Source organism: Convolutriloba macropyga, chromosome 10 (genome assembly GCF_964194025.1).
Source record: "Convolutriloba macropyga chromosome 10, txConMacr16.3, whole genome shotgun sequence".
In the NCBI taxonomy this organism is placed as follows: Eukaryota; Metazoa; Xenacoelomorpha; order Acoela; family Convolutidae; genus Convolutriloba; species Convolutriloba macropyga.
Window position 1 is genome coordinate 21,599,818 of NC_134477.1, and position 19,046 is coordinate 21,618,863.

The 19,046-nt window shown below is 34.2% G+C and overlaps 1 protein-coding gene across 4 annotated transcripts in view; it reads left to right on the top strand.

Annotated features, from left to right (window-relative positions):
• Positions 1 to 19,046, top strand: part of LOC142348821 (solute carrier family 7 member 14-like) — a 144,860-nt gene that overhangs the window by 92,708 nt on the left and 33,106 nt on the right. For all 4 annotated transcript variants that reach the window (XM_075400346.1, XM_075400347.1, XM_075400348.1 and 1 more), the window contains 3 exons: positions 32 to 216; positions 9,460 to 9,633; positions 15,407 to 15,904. In XM_075400346.1, the coding sequence (XP_075256461.1) occupies positions 32 to 216; positions 9,460 to 9,633; positions 15,407 to 15,904 (857 nt within the window). The remainder of the gene's footprint in view (positions 1 to 31; positions 217 to 9,459; positions 9,634 to 15,406; positions 15,905 to 19,046) is intronic.

Sequence of the window (19,046 nt, forward strand, 5' to 3'; positions counted from 1 at the left end):
AATCAATCATTATAAAATTTTTTTATTTCAGGTGCCTTATGACCAGATAGACCCAGAGAGTGCATTGACTACTAGCTTTGTGTACAGAGGTGCCAATGCTGCCAAGTACTTTGTGGCTTTTGGTGCTATCTCTTCCTTGACTGCGAGTCTCTTAGGCAGCCAGTTCCCCATGGCTAGAATCATTTACGCCATGTCACACGACGGACTTCTCTTCAGGTAGACATTTCTGTATGACATAACACGGTAATACGGTACTGTATGCCATTTGGTTCTGGTTTTTTCTTATTTTCTTTTCCAAATTGATTCACGCATTATAGAAATATTTTAATTCGCTATCATTCATAATATGCGCAGTTCTTTTTAGATTAAGTGTATTAAATTAACGAATTTGTGCACAGATTGTGACAATTTGTAAGCGATGGGAAACGAAAATAAAGAGCCCCCCCACAAGAACTGTGTAGTAGTTTCACGGTACAAAAAAAATAAATTTTGGATACCTCTCCCTTTTATGCCCCTGCCATTTTTTGCAACTCACTACCATTTTCTTCCCCAAGTCACCCTCAACCAGTGAAGACCCTAAACTAGCGATTACCAAAGCCTTTCCTTCGTCAGTCGTTTGAGAACATATCGTCCGACGTTAGTCGTCTCAAATGCTATTATTTAGGCGCTCTCCGTTTTTACAGTTCAAGGAATTTGAATTAAATTGGCGTGGTATCTTTTAACGACTCAAGAGTTGATCTGTCTTTTTTGAGCGATAATTTTATTGAGCATATTGAAAAAGATGAAAATATCAATGCCGTGCGTGAAAACTAAGTCTTTAAGGCAAAGCTCTGAACGATTTTAACCTAATCTTCTTGCGTAACGCGGTTTTTTCCAACTATTTTAACATAGATTTACATTTGGGAGTGTTTTTGACCTCTCAATAATGTATTATTAGACTTTTATGTGCAATCTTGAGCTATTTTATCAATTTTAGTTTGCTAAATTCAGTCATTATTTTGCTCATTTCTATTTTTGAATTTGTCTAATCCCGCCTTTCGGAATAGTTGTTAATATTCAATTGTATCTTTATTATTTTCCTATGAGCGGTGTTATTAATTGAAAAAGAATTAGAGGTTTGATACTCCAGATTGACGTAAAATAATTGAAAATATCTGCAATTTTCTCATGTTTGAAGGGTTTTCGGGTGGCAATGCGTGTCGTGTGAGTGCTCAAGTGAATGTCGTAAAAAATTTAAATTGTTTATATTCATTTTCAATTCCCCTTTTTGTATGGTTTTATGCCTTCCTTGAAGCATACTCCACGATTTCTTATGTGGCGAACTTAAAATAACTATATAGACAACAGTCGAGTGAAAAGTCGCCAAGAGCCTAATATCTTTTTCCGTCTAATTTGTTTGCTTCGTTTGCCGTTTCAAATTGAATGGCGTAAAGGTTTAAATGTTTGATTAGTTCAGTTAATGTTTGGCTGGGGCTTAAGTTGTATTACATGAGTCGTTTTTGGATTTTTCTGGCTCAGTTTTTTAAGATCTGTTTACACCTTTTTTCTTGTTAATGAGAAGGCAAGTTAGCGTAGTGATTCTAAACATGCCGGAGGAGTAAGAAGAACGTAAAGCAAGTAGTTTTAGGGCAATAAATTGTTTGAAACTGCATCTAAAGCTTTGAAAAATTGGTGTTTAAACAGTTTTGTTGAGTGAAATTTCAGTCGCGACAGTTTTGTTTCTTTATTAATAGCCGCCTCAGTATCTCATTCGGCTATTTTAGTGCTCCTTTTTTTACAGTTCAAAAAATTTGAATTGTATTGGGGCGCTGCGTTTTTTTTTCAAGATAGGTTCACACATTTTTCAATGACTTTGATCTTTCAAAAGACTTAAACAAGTAAAGCCCGGCGGGCATTAAGTTTCATTATAGGAACAAAGTAGTCCGTCAAGTGCTTAGAGTGGTGGAGCTGCTGGGATGGCCTCAATTAAAGGCTAAAAGGTCATTTTTAGGAGTTTTTGGGCTGAAAATGGTGCAAAATTTCATGTTCTTTGCGAATTGTTTAGAGTTTTGTTTGATTAGTCTTAGGTTAAAGTTTTTAAAAGTTGATGAAGGCATTTTGTGAGACAAAATTACATGTTATGACCATTTTATGAGTTATGTGTTTTGGTACTACAAACACAAACACGCAAAATAATACTAATTTTTGGACTTTTTTAAATTTTTTTTTTGGAAATTTTTGTCAATTTTTGAGTTTTTCAGGCTGCGGGGCCAGTGAATATCCTTTAAGGTTTGATAATAGGGCACTGCATTGTTTTTTGTAACTATGGCATGGTTTTCAACTTTTTAATGTCTCGAATTTTAGGATTATTTTTTGATAAAATCTGCAATTTTTTTTAACGTTTCCTAAAGTTTTTGTCAATTTTTGGTTTTTGTTCATTCTCAAGTGCCAGGAAACCTATTCCACGGTCTGAAAAAAGTGACTGCATGGTTCTTAGTTCCAATGAATTTGTTTTCAACAATTCAACTTTTCGAATTTTAAAAATTTTATGATAAAGTTTGCAATTTTGAGTTTTTTCAAAACATTTGTCTTTTTTTTCAGTTTTTCTTGCCTAAGTGGACAGATAACATCATACAAAAATTGATAGTATGTTATTTAATAGTTCCTAGGGGGCAATTGAATGGTTTTCAACATTTTAAAAGAACGAATATCTATTTTTTGAAACTTGAAAATTTTTATAAAAATTATTGCCTATCAATCTTTGAACCAATTAATTTTTTAAGGCTTATGGGTTTTAAGGAAATGGGTTATTGGATAGCCTCAAGAGACACAGAAGAGATTCCTAAAATATTAATATCACAATTTTCAGCAACTTTCCAATAAAGTTTGCAATTGATTTCATTAAAAAAAATTGGTCATTTTCGTGTTAATCGATCTTCAAGGGCCAATGAATTTTTTCAGGCCGTTCAGATATAATACTGCACCAATTTCAGAAACAAAAATTGGTTTTGAACATATTTTTGAAATTGGTATATTTGAAGTGATCAAATTTAGGGGTAAATGCTTCAAACTTTTATCAATGATTATATTTTTGTTTAGTTTGTTTGTTTCTCAATTTTTTAGATGATTTTGTTTGTGTTTTGGCTGGCATCGTTTAATTGATCTGCTGGGCAGGTAGAGTTCTTTTAAGTTTTTCATTCAATTCTTTGAATTGTTTTTCAGGACTTGTTTTGCTATGTTTTTTAACTTTGTCGGATAAAATTTTTTCGCTTTACCTCTTTTTGCCGCCTTTTCGACATTTTGCGTGAAATCTTTTTGACTTCTCTAGGCTGATTTCACTTTTCTCTCGTATCGAGTCAGTATCGAAAAAACGAAGTCAGAAATAGAAACGGGATAAACCCATAAAGCCCGATTTTAGATGCCCGGTACTTGAACTTTGTTCTCAATCTTTTAGACAGCAGTTGCTCAGCAAAGCAACTCAAAATGAACAGCGTCAGTTTTTAAAAAAACGAAATCAAATATAAACGGGCTTAATCCATAAAGCCCAACTTTAGATGCCCGTTACTCGAACTTCGATCTTCCTTACCATCTCTAATGCTTATTGCTGTTGATACTAGCCCCTGTGTGGTCTCACTACGAAAAAGGAGTATGTTCAGCTCCGAAATGACATCAAAATAGTTCGCACTTTAAAATTGTTTTTTACAAAAATCAATTACCACTAGTTTTTTTTCTCTTCATTCAATCCCAATATGGGTTATGGGAACCAATGGCGGCTATTTTCCGGGTATGTTTTTCATGAAACAATTTTTATTTTTTGGAGATTGCCTGTTTTCAGTAGTTTTAACTGTGCTATTACTTAGTCTCCTTAACGATAATTCCCAGTGGTTTTCTAATGAGGCATATTTAAACTAATGTAATGATATGAATTGAAATCAACGATTTTAACGAATAGGGCGCTGTTTCGATTTTGCCCGTTTGTTTTATTTTTTTTTCTAAAAATTCGCAATCTCGTGTATCACAGGTCTCTAGGCTCTCTGCTTAGCAGTTTTTGAATATACTTAATCGCTTCTTATCATATCTAAGTTTTCTCGACTTGTATTTAAGGTCTGAGTTTCTGAATTTTGCCAGTTCTTAGTGTTTGTTGTTTTTGGTAATTGATTGGAAAAGTTATTGGTCTCTCAATTGAGACATATTGAAATCTAATTTTTTTTGCATCAAGTGATTTTGAAAAATTTTGACACTAGTTTTTGAAAAATGTGCAATTTTTTTTTTTTGAAGTTGATACTGTTTTTCTGTCGCTAGTCTCGTTAATGGCAATTCCCATTTGACATCTAATGAGGCAAAATAAAATCATTTTAAGATTTAGTTATTGCCAATCATTTTATGGGAGTTGTGACATCCCTTGTTCATCAAAATTTTCGAATTTTAGGTTGTTGGCTGCATTTGCCATTTTTGCTACGTGCTCCCTGAATTGCATCCGTTAAGCTTGGTTTGTAATTTCTATTGCTTTTAGTTGTGCGTTTGAATGAATTTGATGTCACGTTTTTTTCAAAAACACTAGTAAAAATTTGGTTTTGCCAAATGTGTGTTGTCCTTTTACTTTGTCTGTTTTTTACAATGTTTGTGTTTGCTGTCTGAGCCACCATTGTGTACAGGTTTTTTTATTACGTGGTTCGATCTAATAACTTTTTATAGCACAACAAAAAAGAGAGTTGAAAATATTTTTTTTAGATTTTTGAGATTTTGTATTGTTTTGTTGGTCGTCGTGGAATATGATTTGTTTACAATCCTGTGTTGAGAATTTTTCTCAAGTTGGTTAATTTATTTTAGTTCAAATTAACTTGTCTTGTTTTGTTTTTAGTTTTACCTTTTGATTACACAGGTCAGTCACGACTTTCGCGTTCGATTTCTGACTTACCTCACTCAATGTTACAACTGAATGGAATATTGTAGGCTGTTTTTTTCACTGAATGGAAATTTGTAGGCTATTTTTCCAACTGAATGGAATTTTAAGGCTATTTTTAGGCGCTCCTCTTTTACAGTCCAAGGGGTCAGGATTGAATTGGAGCGCTGATTTTTCCATGATCTGGTAACATTTTGACTTTTCTTGTCAAGGAGAAGTGAAAGTAGGGTTTCTATTGTCGTCATACTGAAGTAGTAATAAGAGTGAAAAAGCGAGTGTATGAAAGCGTGATTTTATGGGTCTGTTTTTAAATTAGCGAGAAATTGGTTTTTAACCCGAGGTTTTTTTGTTAGAGATTTTTTTTGCGTGACGTACTTTGACTTCTGTTTTACTGGTCTTTCTCTAGATTTTCTGGGAGTTAATATTAAAAGAGATACATGTGTTCAAATCGTGGTCGGTTGAGTTTTCGTGAATTCCCAAATGGGCTTTTCAACAGTATTTTTGTTCCAAAAAGCATTAGTGCTTTTTTGTTTCGCTCGTGTCTTTTTCGTTGTCGTCTTTTTAGTCGCCTTAATAGCTGGTCGAACTGGGTTCTTTTGAGACAAATAGAATCTCTTTTTCGTTTGTAGTTGTTAGTTATAATTTTCCCATTTTCCTAAAGCTTTAGTAGATTTTTCATTTTTGCACGTTTTTGTTCTTTTTGTGGTCTTATAACCTAGTGTCAGTAATGACAGGCGCATTGGTTGTTAATAAAGCCTAATTTAACCTATATATAGTTTGTTCGAGTTTGTTCTTTTCGTCTCTGCATATATTCACAGGAAGGAATGACAGGCCACATTTGGTTTTTAATAAGTGAAAGTATTTAACGTTTTCATTCTATGTTTGAGTTTTTCTCAATGGATTTTTATATCTAATCATAGCCCTTTGTAGGAAATTTTATAAGTCATTTTTTTTTCAATTGTAGTTCATGACTTGTCCTGATTGGTTTTTATGATCTGATAAACTTTTTTGTTGATTTTTGAACTCGACTTAAGTATTAATTTGGCTGGGCCGTAAAGATATGGAGCTGAAAAGTGTAGTTATTGGTGTAAATTCTCTTTTTTTAAGTAGAACGAAAGAACAGTGTTTGAAGAAAAAACTCGTTTTCCTTGCAGAGATTTTTTGTTACCGTCCGTCAATTTGATTTTAATTTCACTGTTAGTTAGTATTTTTTAATAGCCGCCCTCAACTTCTCAGGCGGCTATTATAGCGCTCCTATTTTTTTACAATTCAAAGAATTTGAATTGTATTGGTGCGCTGTGCTTTTTTAAGATGTGTTCACACATTTTTCAATGACTTTGATCTTTCAAAACGGGATAAACAGGTAAAGCCCAGCGGGCATTAAGTTTCATTAGAGGCCCAAAGTGTGCTTTAGTAGTCTTTCATATAGTGGTGCAGCTGCTGGGATGGCCTTAATTTACGGTTAAAAGGTCATTTTTAGAAGTTTTTGGGCTCAAAATGGTGCAATTTTTCATGTTTTTTGTGATTTTTTGTCTTGATGAGTCTTAGGTTGAAGTTTTTGATGAAGGTCTTTTGCGAGAAAAAATAGCTTGTTATGACCATTTTATGAGCTATATGTTTTGTTACTACAAACACAAACACGAAAAATGATACTAATTTTTGCAATTTTTTTCAGGTTTTTTGAAAATTTTTGTCATTTTTTGAGGTTTTTTGGCCCTAGGTGTCACGAAACCTCCTCTAGGGTGCGATAAAGGGTTTGATGATTGATTGCTGTATATTTTCTAGTGGTAATGGAATGGTTTTTAGTGTTTGCCATCCTGAATTTTAGCATTTTTTGACGAAACTTTTCATATTTTTTCATATTTTTTGACATTTGTTGGCATTATTCAAGTTGTTTGATTCCCAGGGTCCAGAAAATTTCATCAGGAGTTTGATAATAAGGTATTGAAAATTTTTTAGTTGCCATGGAATAGGTTTCAACTTTTGAATGTTACAAATTTTAGCATTTTTTTTTTAAATTTGCATTTTTTCAGGTTTTTGAAAACTTTCTTCATTTTTTTTTAGTTTTTCAAGCTTCAAGGACCAGGCCTTCTCCTTTGAGGTTTGTTAATAGGGCACTGCATAGTTTTTAGTGACAATGGAATGGTTTTTAACATTTTAGTGTCTCGAATTTTAGCATTTTTTTTTTGATAAACTCTTCAATTTTTTTAAGGCTTCCGTAAGTTTTTGTCATTTGTTGATATTACTCCGTTCTCAAGTGCAAGAAAACATTTTCCACGTTCTGTTAAAAAGTTAATGCATGGTTTTGAGTTTCAATGGATTTGTTTTCAACAATTTAACCTTTCGACTAGAAGTTTTTTTTATAAAATTTGGTTTTTCAAGTTTTTTCAAAACATTTGCCTTTTATTTATTTTTCTTGCCTCAGTAGCCAGGTAACCTCATCCAGGGTTCGATAGTATGCTATTAAATAGTTGCTAGGGGGCAATTGAATGGCTTTCAACATTTTAGGAGAACGAATTTCTATTTTTCGAAACTTGAAATTTTTTACAAAAATTATTGCCGATCAATCTTTGAACCGATAAATTTTTAAGGCTTATGGGTTTTAAGGAAATGGGTTATTGGATAGCCTCAAGAGACACAGAAGAGATTCATAAAATATTAATATCACGATTTTCAGCAACATTTCAATAAAATTTGCAAATGATTTCATTTTAAAAATCGGTCATTTTCGTGTTAATCGATCTTTAAGGGCCAATGATTTTTTCAGGCCTTTCAAAATTATTACTTATCGATCTATGAGCCAATGATCTTTTAAAGCTTGGAATTGGGTTACTGGATAGCCTCTAGAGACACAAAAATGATTCTGAAGATATTTATATTGCGATTTTCAGCAGCATTTCCCTATCATTTGCAATTGATTTTTTCTAAATTGTGTTCATTTTCGAGTTAATCAATCTTCTAGGGCAAATGAATATTTTTCAGGTCTTGCAGGTATAATATGTGACGTATTTCAGAAACAAAATGGGTTTTGAACATATTTGTGAAATAGGTATTATTAAAGGGAAAAAATTTCGCCTTAAGTCGAAAAGCTTCAAGAGTTTGAGAAATGAGTATATTTTTGTTTGGTTTTGATTCTTTTAATTTCTCAAGCTTTTGTGATGATTTTGTTTGTGTTCTGGCTGGCATTGTTCAATTGATCTGCTGGCCAGGTAGAGTACGTCTGAGTTTTTCATTCAATTCTTTGAATTGTATTTCAGGACTTGTACTGCTATGTTTTTTACTTCGTCGAACTTTTTTTCGCTTTACCATTTTGCAACTTTTTCGACAATTTGCATGAATTCTTTTTGAATTCTCTAGGCTAGTTTCTCTCTTCTTTCGCTAGAAGTTAATTTGAACATCAATTGCTCAGCAAAGCAATTCAAAATGAACAGAGTCAGTATAAAAAATTGAAGTCAGAAGTAGAAACGGGATAAACCCATAAAGCCCAATTTTAGATGCCCGCCATTTGAACGTCGTTCCTATAGGTCTTAGTTACCATCTCTTATGCTTATTGGTATTGATAGTAGCCCCTGTGGCCTCTCTCTAAGAAACAGAAGTATGTTCAACTACAAAATGCCATCAAAATAAATCGGACTTAAAAAAATCTTTTTGTACAAAATCTTTTTTTTTCGATGTCTTCTATTCTTTCAATCCCAATCATGCTTATTGGAATCAACGGCGGATATTTTCCGGCAATCTGCCGGATATGTTTATCTGTTCTGTTTTCTATCAAATTTCATTCCTAGTCATTTCTAGGTTTAGTGTATTGGTTTTCTCAGTGAAAATTTGCATCTTTTTGGTGCCCCTCAGTACGTTTTTGACCGCCAGTACAGAGCACATGCCATTACATATGAAGCGTCTGATAAAAATATTTCATATGCACTTTAGGGATGCGAATAGTTAGCACCCACTAAGCTGGGACACTAATTCTTTTTTCCAGGACTCGTGCTGCTGTTATTATTTCGTAGTCAATGTTCTGCGACGAGTAACGTCAAGCTCACTTCAAAACAAGTTTCTATTTATTCATTTATGCAATTCGGCAGCATTTCGTGAGGTCATTTTTCACACATTTTGAAGCAATATTTCTGTTCATTAGCGTGAATAAACTTTGGTCATGCTTGCCTTACTCCCAAACTCATCTCAACTTCCACTTTTCTTCTTTTTCTAACTGTAATTGGTTGATTTGAAGACAAGTAAGGATATATCACAAACTGAAGGGCATTTGAAGGCAGCTTTTCTGTACATAAGTCTAAATCTATCAAATATATCTCAACATTTAATAGAAAAATTATTTTAAAGATTCCTTAGGCCATATTCTTTTCATTGGTAATTTGAGACTAGAGTTCTACAAAGCTACAATATATTGACTTATTGAGCAATAACGACCCCTAATGACGTCATTACAAGAGAATCGTCGTTACGTCGGACATCAGTGTAATACGTTTCTTTGTTAGTGCAATTATCTTTGAATTTATCTTTGTCAATGAAAAATCAATCTTGAAATTGCCGTAGTTCATTTCTGTTTGTAATTGTTTCAGCTACTTTGACAACGTGAGTGCGTGGACCAACACTCCAATCATAGCCACCCTTGTGAGTGGACTGTGTGCTGCTCTACTCGCACTTCTTCTGCCTCTCCAAGCACTTGTAGAGATGATGTCCATTGGCACTCTCCTCGCTTACAGTCTTGTCTCTATCTCCGTCCTTCTTCTCAGGTCATACATTTTACTCTTTCGCAAACTTCAATGGGTCAGTTGACAAAGGAGTGCATATATTTCAGAAAAGGGATCTATTCTGTTTCGGCCCCCAATGTTTTTATGACCCCCACTTACAAATTGTGTTGGTTTATAGCACATTACTATGTAAAAGTAATGCACGTGCGCGTGGGGGTCATAAAACATATATTCCCGCTAAGCTGGGGGCCGAAACAGAAGAGATCCCAGAAAAGTTTAGAATTTGTAGTTCAAATACTAAATTTTGTAATTTGAGGCCTTTTGTGGACAATAGTGACAATACAATAGTGAAAGATCGGTGTTTGAACAAAAATTCGCATTCTTGGTTGTGATTTTCTGTTACCATGCGGCAATTTGACTTTATTTTTCATTTCATTTCAAAGAATATGATTTGTATTGGTTAGAATGCGAATTGTATTTTCAACTTTTCATGTTTGAGAGCGAGTGTTTTTTAGGTGTGTCAATTTGAACTCTGGTTTTGCTGATTGTTGTTTATTTTGAGGAATTCTTTTAAAAGATGATACGTGTGTTAAATTGCTCTCAAACAAAGTTTGCAGCAATTATATTAGTCATGTTCGTCTTTTCATGCGATTTTTTTGAATGTCCGATTTTTCGTCTGACCCATTTGACTTTTCGTCCTTAAAAATGGGATAAACAGGTAGCGCCCAGCGGGCATGAAGTTTCATCAGAGGCCCCTAGCCGCGTTTACTTTTCTTTCAAGTGCTTAGTGTGGTGAAGCTCCTGGGAAGGCCGTAGTTTAGGGTTTGAAGGTCATTTTTAGGAAGTTTTGAGCCCAAAATGTTGCAATTTTTGGTTTTTTTTCTTTCAGTTTTTTTTTTGTTGGACCAGTCTAAAATTAAGGCGGTTTAAAGTTGATAAAGGTCTTTTGCAAGACATCAGTACTTTTTAGGACCTTTTGAGAGCTCCATTTTTTTATAATTCAAACAAAAACACCAAAAATTTATAGTAATTGTCAATATTTTAAGTATTTTCAATTTATGCTGATCTTTTTCACGCTTTTTGGAAGTTTTTTTATTTGAGTTTTTTAGCCGTAGGTGTAAAGGAACCTCATCTAGGATTTGATAATAGGTTACATATTTTCTGGTGGTAATGGAATAGTATTTTACCTTTGTTGTCATTATTCAAGTTTTTACAGAAGCAAGGCCAGAGAACCTCCTTAAAGGCTTGATATTAAGTTATAAAAATTTTTTATCCGCCATGTAATAACTTTCAACTTTTTAATATCACAATTTTTAGCAATTTTTTTGATAAAAATTGCAATTTTTTTCAGTTTATTTTGAAAAACTCCCGTCACTTTTTAGGTTTCTCCAGACTCAAAAGCCCAGAACCTCCTAAGGTTTGACAATAGGTTACTACATAGTTTCTAGGGGTAATGGAATGGTTTTCAACATTTTAACATCACAAGTTTTAGCATGTTTTGACAAAACTTGCAATTTTGTTCATTTTTTTGACACCGTCATTATTCAAGATTTTCCAGACCCAGGGCCATGGAAGCTTCTTAAAAGTTTGATAATAAGTGTTGAATTTTTTTTGGCCAGGTAATAATTTTCAGCTTTTTAATCACAAATTAATCACAAATTGTAGCAATTTTTTGATAAAAATTGCAATTTTTTGTCTTTCGATTTTTTGTCCTTTTTGGTTTTCTCCTGCCTCAAGAGTCAACGAATCTCCTCTAGGGTTTGATATTAGTTTACTGTTTAGTTACTTGATGTAAAGGAATGTTTTCAATGATTCAAACATCACAAATTTTAGCACTTTTTTGACAAAATTGCAATTTTTCATTTTTTGATGTTTATTGTAATTATTAAGGTTTTTCAGCCTCGGGTTTGAGAAAACCTCCGTTAGAGTTTGATAATAAGTTACTGGAACATTTTTTTTGGCCATGGATTAGTTTTCAACTTCTTAATATCACAAGGTTTAGCATTTTTTTGCATTTTTTTCAAGTCTTTCAAAATTTGTTATTTTTAGGTTTCTCCAGCCTGAAGAGTCAAGGAACCTTTCTAGTGTTTGATAACAGGTCAATGTATAATTTCTAGTTTTAGTGCAATGTTTTTCAAGATTTTTAATATCACGAATTTTTGCATTTTTAAAAATATTTTCAATTTCAACTTCTCTTATTTTTTATTTCTCTGGCACCAGGAGCTCAGGGACCTCCTCCAAATTTTGATAATAAGCTGCTGTATAGGCATGTTTATCAAGATTTCATTGACTCAAGTTTTACCAATTTATTGATAGAATTTAGTTTTTTCAAATTTTTGGAAAATTATTATCATCTTCCAAATTTACGGATTTTTGAGCCAGTAAAACTATTTAAGGCTTGAAATAGGGATACTGGATAGTCTCTTGAGTCAATGAAATGGTTCTGAAGATGTAAATATCACATGTTTTAGCAGAATTTGTTCAAATTTGCTATTGTTTCTAAATTTTTTGATTTTTGTCCTATTCAATGTTTAACGATCATTATATGCCAACGAAACTCTTTAGTTCTTGCAGATGGGTTACTTGATAGGAGTTCAGAGATGAAAATTGGTTTGAGCATCACTGCGAAATGAGGAAACTTTTCGTTCGAATTTGCAGTTTCAAATTTTTGAAAGTGAAATAAGTTGAAATCAGCGGACGGCCGAAAAACGTCAAAACATGCACTTGAGCGTCAATTTGTTTATTAATTGCTCTTAAATGAAGTTTGTAGCATTTATACTAGTCCTGTCGGTCTTTTTTATGCGATTTTTTGCTTGACTCATTCTTCGTCTGACCCATTTGACTTTTCGTCTCAGAAACTGGATAAAGAGGTAGCGGTCAGTGGGCATTAAAATATCGTTGAGCGTTTCAGCTCACTAGTCTCCAAGTGTGCGTCTCACAGAAACTGTTTTGGAGACTTATACTTATGGCATGAAGGGCGGCTCTTAGAAAATGATCACACACCCCCACAACAGTCTCCCCTCAATCCCCACCATTGCACATCATTCAGGCCGTAAGGGCCCCATGCAGCCAAAGATCCTCTTCCCACCGTTGCCCCCTTCCGCTACACTCACCTCGCGCTCCTCAATAAAGCTAAATCTAGCCTCACTAAACCGTGGCTATCCACTGACGAAGCCAACCGCTCGCTGTTCGCTTTAGAGCAATTCGCGCGACGTTACTCGGTTGTGTTCTAATAATGCACAGTTGCAATTTTTAAAAAATTCTTAAAGTGTAACTAATGGTTTTTCAAGACTTCTTGTCTTCATGAAAAATCGGTGATCTTTTGAGTTGTGCGTTTTTTTGTAGATTTTTTGTTTTGTTATTTAATCTCATTTAGTCTCAATGCCCCTCTATTGAGACTAAATGATGATTCGCATTAATGATTCGCATTTGCTCTCTGCTTAATCATAATTGAATCCGCTCAAGTTTTTCAGTTCATTGCTGATTAGTTTTTTGACTTCGACATCATGTTTTTTTCGAAAATTTAAGAACTTGTGATTTTTGCGCGCGTTTGTTGCTACGATTTATTGGTTGTACCTCATTTTTGATTAATGTCGACATGTGTTTCCTGTCTATAAATCGTGCGATGAATTTTGATGAGTTCAATTTTAATTATTTCAATGAGTTTGTTGCCACTTGTTTTCAGTGACATTGTAAAAACAGATTTTGCCAAATGCTTGTTATTTATAGCCGCAAAGCGATAGCTGAGACTATTATTGGCCTTCTCTTGAATTTTCATTTTATCAATAGGTTCTTTGTTAAAACCGTATGACGTCGCATTCACCACTTCAAAACTGCTTTCTGTTCATTTGTTCATGAAATTTCATTGAATTGCATGCGTGACCTCGTTTTCACTCTTAGTAGAGAGTGCTGTTTTGTTCATTCGCATGATTAAATTTTTGGTTTTGGTCACACGTGACTATCCTGACTCTCAAAAAAGACTTCCTCGCTGTGAAATTGAGTTTTCGTTACTTTAAGTCAGAGATAAGGTCAAATTGTCTGTCACTCTGAAGGGTATTTAGGGGCAGCTAATAGAAGCAGCAATACGTTAAACAGATTCTGATTTAAAATATCGCGTTTAAAAAAAATCTGTTGGGCTTTTTTCTGGCAATCTGCTATATTCCTTTTACTTTGTCTCTCAGGGGTTCTTAGAATGTTGGCCTTTGCTGTCTAAACCACATCGTGCAACTATGTTTTGACGTTGTTGGACATAATGAACTCGATAACTCTTTTTTTTCCTGAAAGGGATATGAAATAAATTTGTTTAACAACCGCTGTCAGCTTTTCAATGATTAATATTTAGACGCTCTTTTTTAAATTGGCTTTACATTTTGGATCACGTTTTTGGTTTTACATAAGTCACGATTTTCTTGTTTGACTCGTGACTTTCCTCACTCATTGTTTTAACTGAATGGATTTTATTTCTATTCACCAATCGAATTACGCAATATAGTGAATACTGCTGAGGTGAAAGAAAAATCAAATGAAACGGTATGAACCGAACATAAATTCCAAACATTAGGCCTTTCACGCATTGTAATACGTAATGTAGTGAATAAGGTCAATGTCAGAATAGCAAAATCAAAAAGCAGGGATAAACCAATAAAGACCGGCCATCAAGTCTTAGTGCATTAGGTAATCAAAGTTCATCAGAGTGATTTCTAGCTGACTTTAGTATTAAGCTAAATAGTTTTCAGTTGAGAAGCTCAGTTAAGTATAATTTTAGACTCTAGCTGAAACGGCACGCCAAATTAGACGATTTCTTGACTTATAGATAAAAAAAAATCGGTCACTTTCTCTCTCATGTTTTCTTTTTCTGTTTCAATCTCGATGTGCCTCAACGGCGGTTATTTTCCGGCACTTTGCCTGCTATGTTTTTAGATTTCGGTCGACGTCGTCGTATATTTGTTTACTGTTGGAGGCTGTCTTTTTGACGAGGTTAATTGTGTTGTCTTCAATTCTTTGAAATGTTATTCACGAATGGTCCTGCTATATTCTTGTTTTGTTTAATTTTTCGATAGCGTTTTTCATTTTGAGCAACGAGTCAAGACGTCCATGTTTGACTACTGATTTACTTCACTCACTGTTTCAACTGTTTCAAATGGATTCTAAATTTTTCATTGAGTTACGCAATGTAGTGAAGACTGTCAGGGTCTGAAGAAACGGGATACATCGATAAAGCCCTGTAATTGTGTCATAGTGCATTATGTTATCAAAGTTCATTAGTGATTGCTAGCTGGCATTAGGAGTAAGCTAAATAGCCTCAGTTTAGAAGCTAAATTACGTTTAATTGTAGAATCTAACTGAAACTGCACGCCAAATTAGAGCTTTTTTAAACTCCTGGTCAATTTTTATCCCTTCTTTTTGTTTTCTGTTTCAATCCCGATTTGCGTCAAGCTATCTAATAAAGGCTGGTAAAATTAAAGCCTCATGAGTGAAACGATACAAGGAATTTTGATTTTAAGCAAAAAAAGCTTTGCTTCAACGAGCAAATCTTTAATAGTTTTTTTGGGTTGCATGATTAACTCAATAGCAATCAAGTCGCAATATTTGTTGCTACCGCAGTGCGACTGGACTTAAATCTAGTTCGCTGCTATTTTATCTGCCTTTCGTTTGTTCCACCTGTACATTTACCTTAATTTCGTTTGATGAAGTAACTTGATGAAAACAGGTGTTTGTTGTGATCAGCCAAGCTTTACCGGACTTGAATTTTTCAGGTGTATTAGTAGAGAGGTCAAATTTTTAATATTATTAAATTTCTGATTTGCTATTATAGATACGAGCCCTCTTCGCCCTTCAGTCCAGCACCTCAAATTGAGGACCAACAAAATGGAAAACTGCCTTCGCAAGGATACGGCTCAACAACTACTCAAAACGGCCAACCTGGAACCAATCAGCAGTCTTATGGACCTGCGGGAGGATACCACGATTCATCTGGAGGCCTAGGGGGCTCCCGAGAAAACCTTGTTGGATCCGGGGACTACGAATCGGGTCCTGGAAATTTTGATGAAGGCGATATTGGACTTCTGCCCAGACCTCTGGCAATGTGCTACGATTCCTTAGTTGCCCTAATAGAGCCCAAGTGGAGGGTTGCGAGGGTGTTCATTGGGTTGCCTGATGATACTGTGGTTCCGACTAAGGAATCCAGCAGCAGAGTTGCGACGCTGATGTTGTTGATCTCAATCGACTTCCTTTTCCTGCATCTAGTCACAGTGTTTAGCCCTAGCTGGACATGGTACTTCTCAATTTCGGCGCTCGTCTTCCTGGCAATTGGGTCAGTACAATTTTTCCCGCAATATAATGAAAATTTATTACCAGTAGGTGTCCGTATTTTGTTATTCAGGCAACTTACTCAATGCTGAGTTTTCATGCAGCGTGTTTTTATTTCAACGGTTTTTAGGTGATCAATTTTATTTCAACGGGTTTTAAGTGAACTGACTTGACGTCAACTCCAGTCGCAACTAATGGGAAAAGGAAAATGTATATATAACAACAGATTTTTTTTCTCAGTTTAACAGGTTTCTCTGAACTTTAGAACAAATCTCCTTTTTGAGCTTAAAGAATTGTTTTTGAAAACACTTGAATCTTAACACTATTGATGCATTTCTAAACTATTAACAGCTCTCTAATCACACTGTAAAGCAATATAAACCTTTAGTAAACCAAAATGATTGATGAAAAGCAGTATTCCTCTCTAAACAAGCGAGATATTTACCAACGTTAAGATATTTGCAACGCAAGATATTTACCAATGTTAAAACTTCCAAAAAATTGGAGGAAAAGGAGAAATTTATGGAGGGAACAATTACAAAATTTAGCAAGATGGAGTCCGGTTTGTATATTGCTGCTCCCCAACCGACAGGGATAAAAATCGGGATAAAAATTTAAAAAATGACGAAATCAATAATCAACCCTACTTCAAGATATCATTTCTGACGGCTAATATCAGAAATGTAAATAATACTTTAAACAAAGATAGTGATACCAATGGATTAATCCGTTGTTTTTTGATAGTGTATTTAAACTACCAGCATGGAGTGCCTCTTCTAAAAATCTTGTAGTTTTCTCATCTATTAACATCAAATGTGAGCATCAGTCCCAAGGGACTCTACCAAAACAATAACTTAACTAATAAAGCTCCTTCATAAACTTACAGTTTCAGTTTACACTACCCACAAACAGATGAGAAACTTCCAATAATATACTCTGCGCTAAACTATAGGGGTGCTTCAAACTATTATACCCAATCCTATCAAAGATTTATTATTGTAATACTGATGATTTTGGGATCTGTTGTTGCAATTATTCATAATAAATGGCATTGGATATTTTCTGTTCGTCAACCCAATCTAAATGTATTTTGGTTTTGCTACTTTTGGCCTCAAGAATTCCCGAGGCAACAGTGGCAATATTACTACCTAAAAAACAACACTTTTATCAAAAGCCTTGATAAATCTTTAAGGTGCCTTCCTCAAGCAAGGTTAGTAATTATAGGTTTTGAGTTTTTTGTTATTCTAATTCATCTTTTCATTAGCTTAACACTGCTGCTAAGGGATTGTGACATAGAAATAATTCCAGGACCTGTGGTAACATACAGTGAATCTATCAGAATGACTCAGAGAAGAGGGTCGGAAATGAAAATTTTTCACCTAAATGTACAAAGCATTTTCAGCAAGAAAGAACAATTCACGCTTGTGCACGATCTAGGACGAAACTGCAATTTTTGTTTCACAGAAACCTGGTTCTATCTTCTCAATCCTGACAAAGAACGACTCTGTTGTTTTAGAACTGACCTTATTTCTTCGGTTGGAATGAAAAACAAAAAAGTTGGAGTTATAATGCTTGTACCAAAAATTTTTTCTCCAAAAGTTCATAATGATTTGATTGTTTTCACGGATGAATTTGAGTTTTTGGGTCTCATTGAAATTACCAACTTGCGCGTCTGTATTATTGAATGTTACCTATAATCCCAATAAACAAAATAGCGATGCTTTTTTGGACCAACTAGCAAATAAATAACATCGATAATGCAATTACGAAAAAAGGAAAATTAATTCTTCTGGCTGATTATAACAGTAACTACTTATAAATTGGAAAGATCTCAGCTCGAAACAGTAGTACTTCCGTATGACTTGTATGTCAAGAACAAAACCATTCCTACTCGTTTAAGCCAGGCGAACAATACCGAAAGCTTTATTGATTACTTTTCCACTGACTGCTCACTTATACGACACTCTAATTTGTGATAGCATTGTAAAAAGTGATCAAGTTGCTTCTTTAAGTATGTTGGGGCTTCGTCTAGAAACTATAAAGATGCCAGCTCAGAAAATTTTCTACGATAAAAAGATCTACTATCTATCTGATTTTAAAAATTGCCTAGAACAAAACTGGCAGAAAAATATTACGTTCAGAGCAGCTTGGATTCCATGCTAAATGTTCTTACTTTAACTTATAGGGCAGCATTGTCACAAAGTGCTCCACTGAAAATTGTTTTGATTAGAAATGACAAATCTTTTTCATTAGTAGACAAATGGTTAATCAAGACAATTGATGTTTGATCGAGATAGGTTTTTTTAATGATAAAGACTACGAAAAGTTCTTCGATCTTAAAAACAAATTCAGTATTTCTAATGACAAGGATTTCAATAAATTTCTGAGAAATCTTATTGAAGCAGCAGAAAATGACAGGAAGAAGTGGATGCTGATAAATGAGTTAAGAAACTCTGAAAAAAATAAAACTCAGAACTTTCAGTAATAGAAATGTATTGGTGATTACGTAGCGCAAAGAAAAAAATGCTACTCTACTAAACTATCGTTTCTCGACACTTGGAAAGTTTCATGACCCCTAGTTTCCACTACAGATGTCAAGCGCGTGCAATTCTAAACCAAAAAACTTTGCTACGGAAAAGACTGTCATGCCATTAAAGCACGGGGAAGAAATAAACCAATCGGATCGTCGCACATACCAGCATGGGCATTAAAGACTCAAGTTCTGTAAGTGTTCATCTAAATTTTTATCTTGCTTTCCCAAAGAACTTGAACATGCTTACGTTGTTCTACTGTACAAGAAAGAGGACCTTGAAGAGCCTAATAACTATCATAGATTATTGAAACCATGTTGAGGAATCAAATTCGGCGGTACCTTAACTACAACAACTTACTTGTAAAAATCGATATCATTTTCGGAGAAATTACTCAACACTTGCTTCCCTATTTTTTTTCACAGAATTCATCAAAAGCAAAATTGACATAAGGAATTTCGTCATAGCCACTTTCTTTGATCTTTCAAAAGCTTTTTACTAAATCAATTACCAATTTTTTAATATCAAGTTGAGAGGGTTTGATGAAAGCTCAAAGAATCCAATAAGTTTCCGTACAAACCGTCGCCAATCTGTTATTCTACATGACTGTAAATC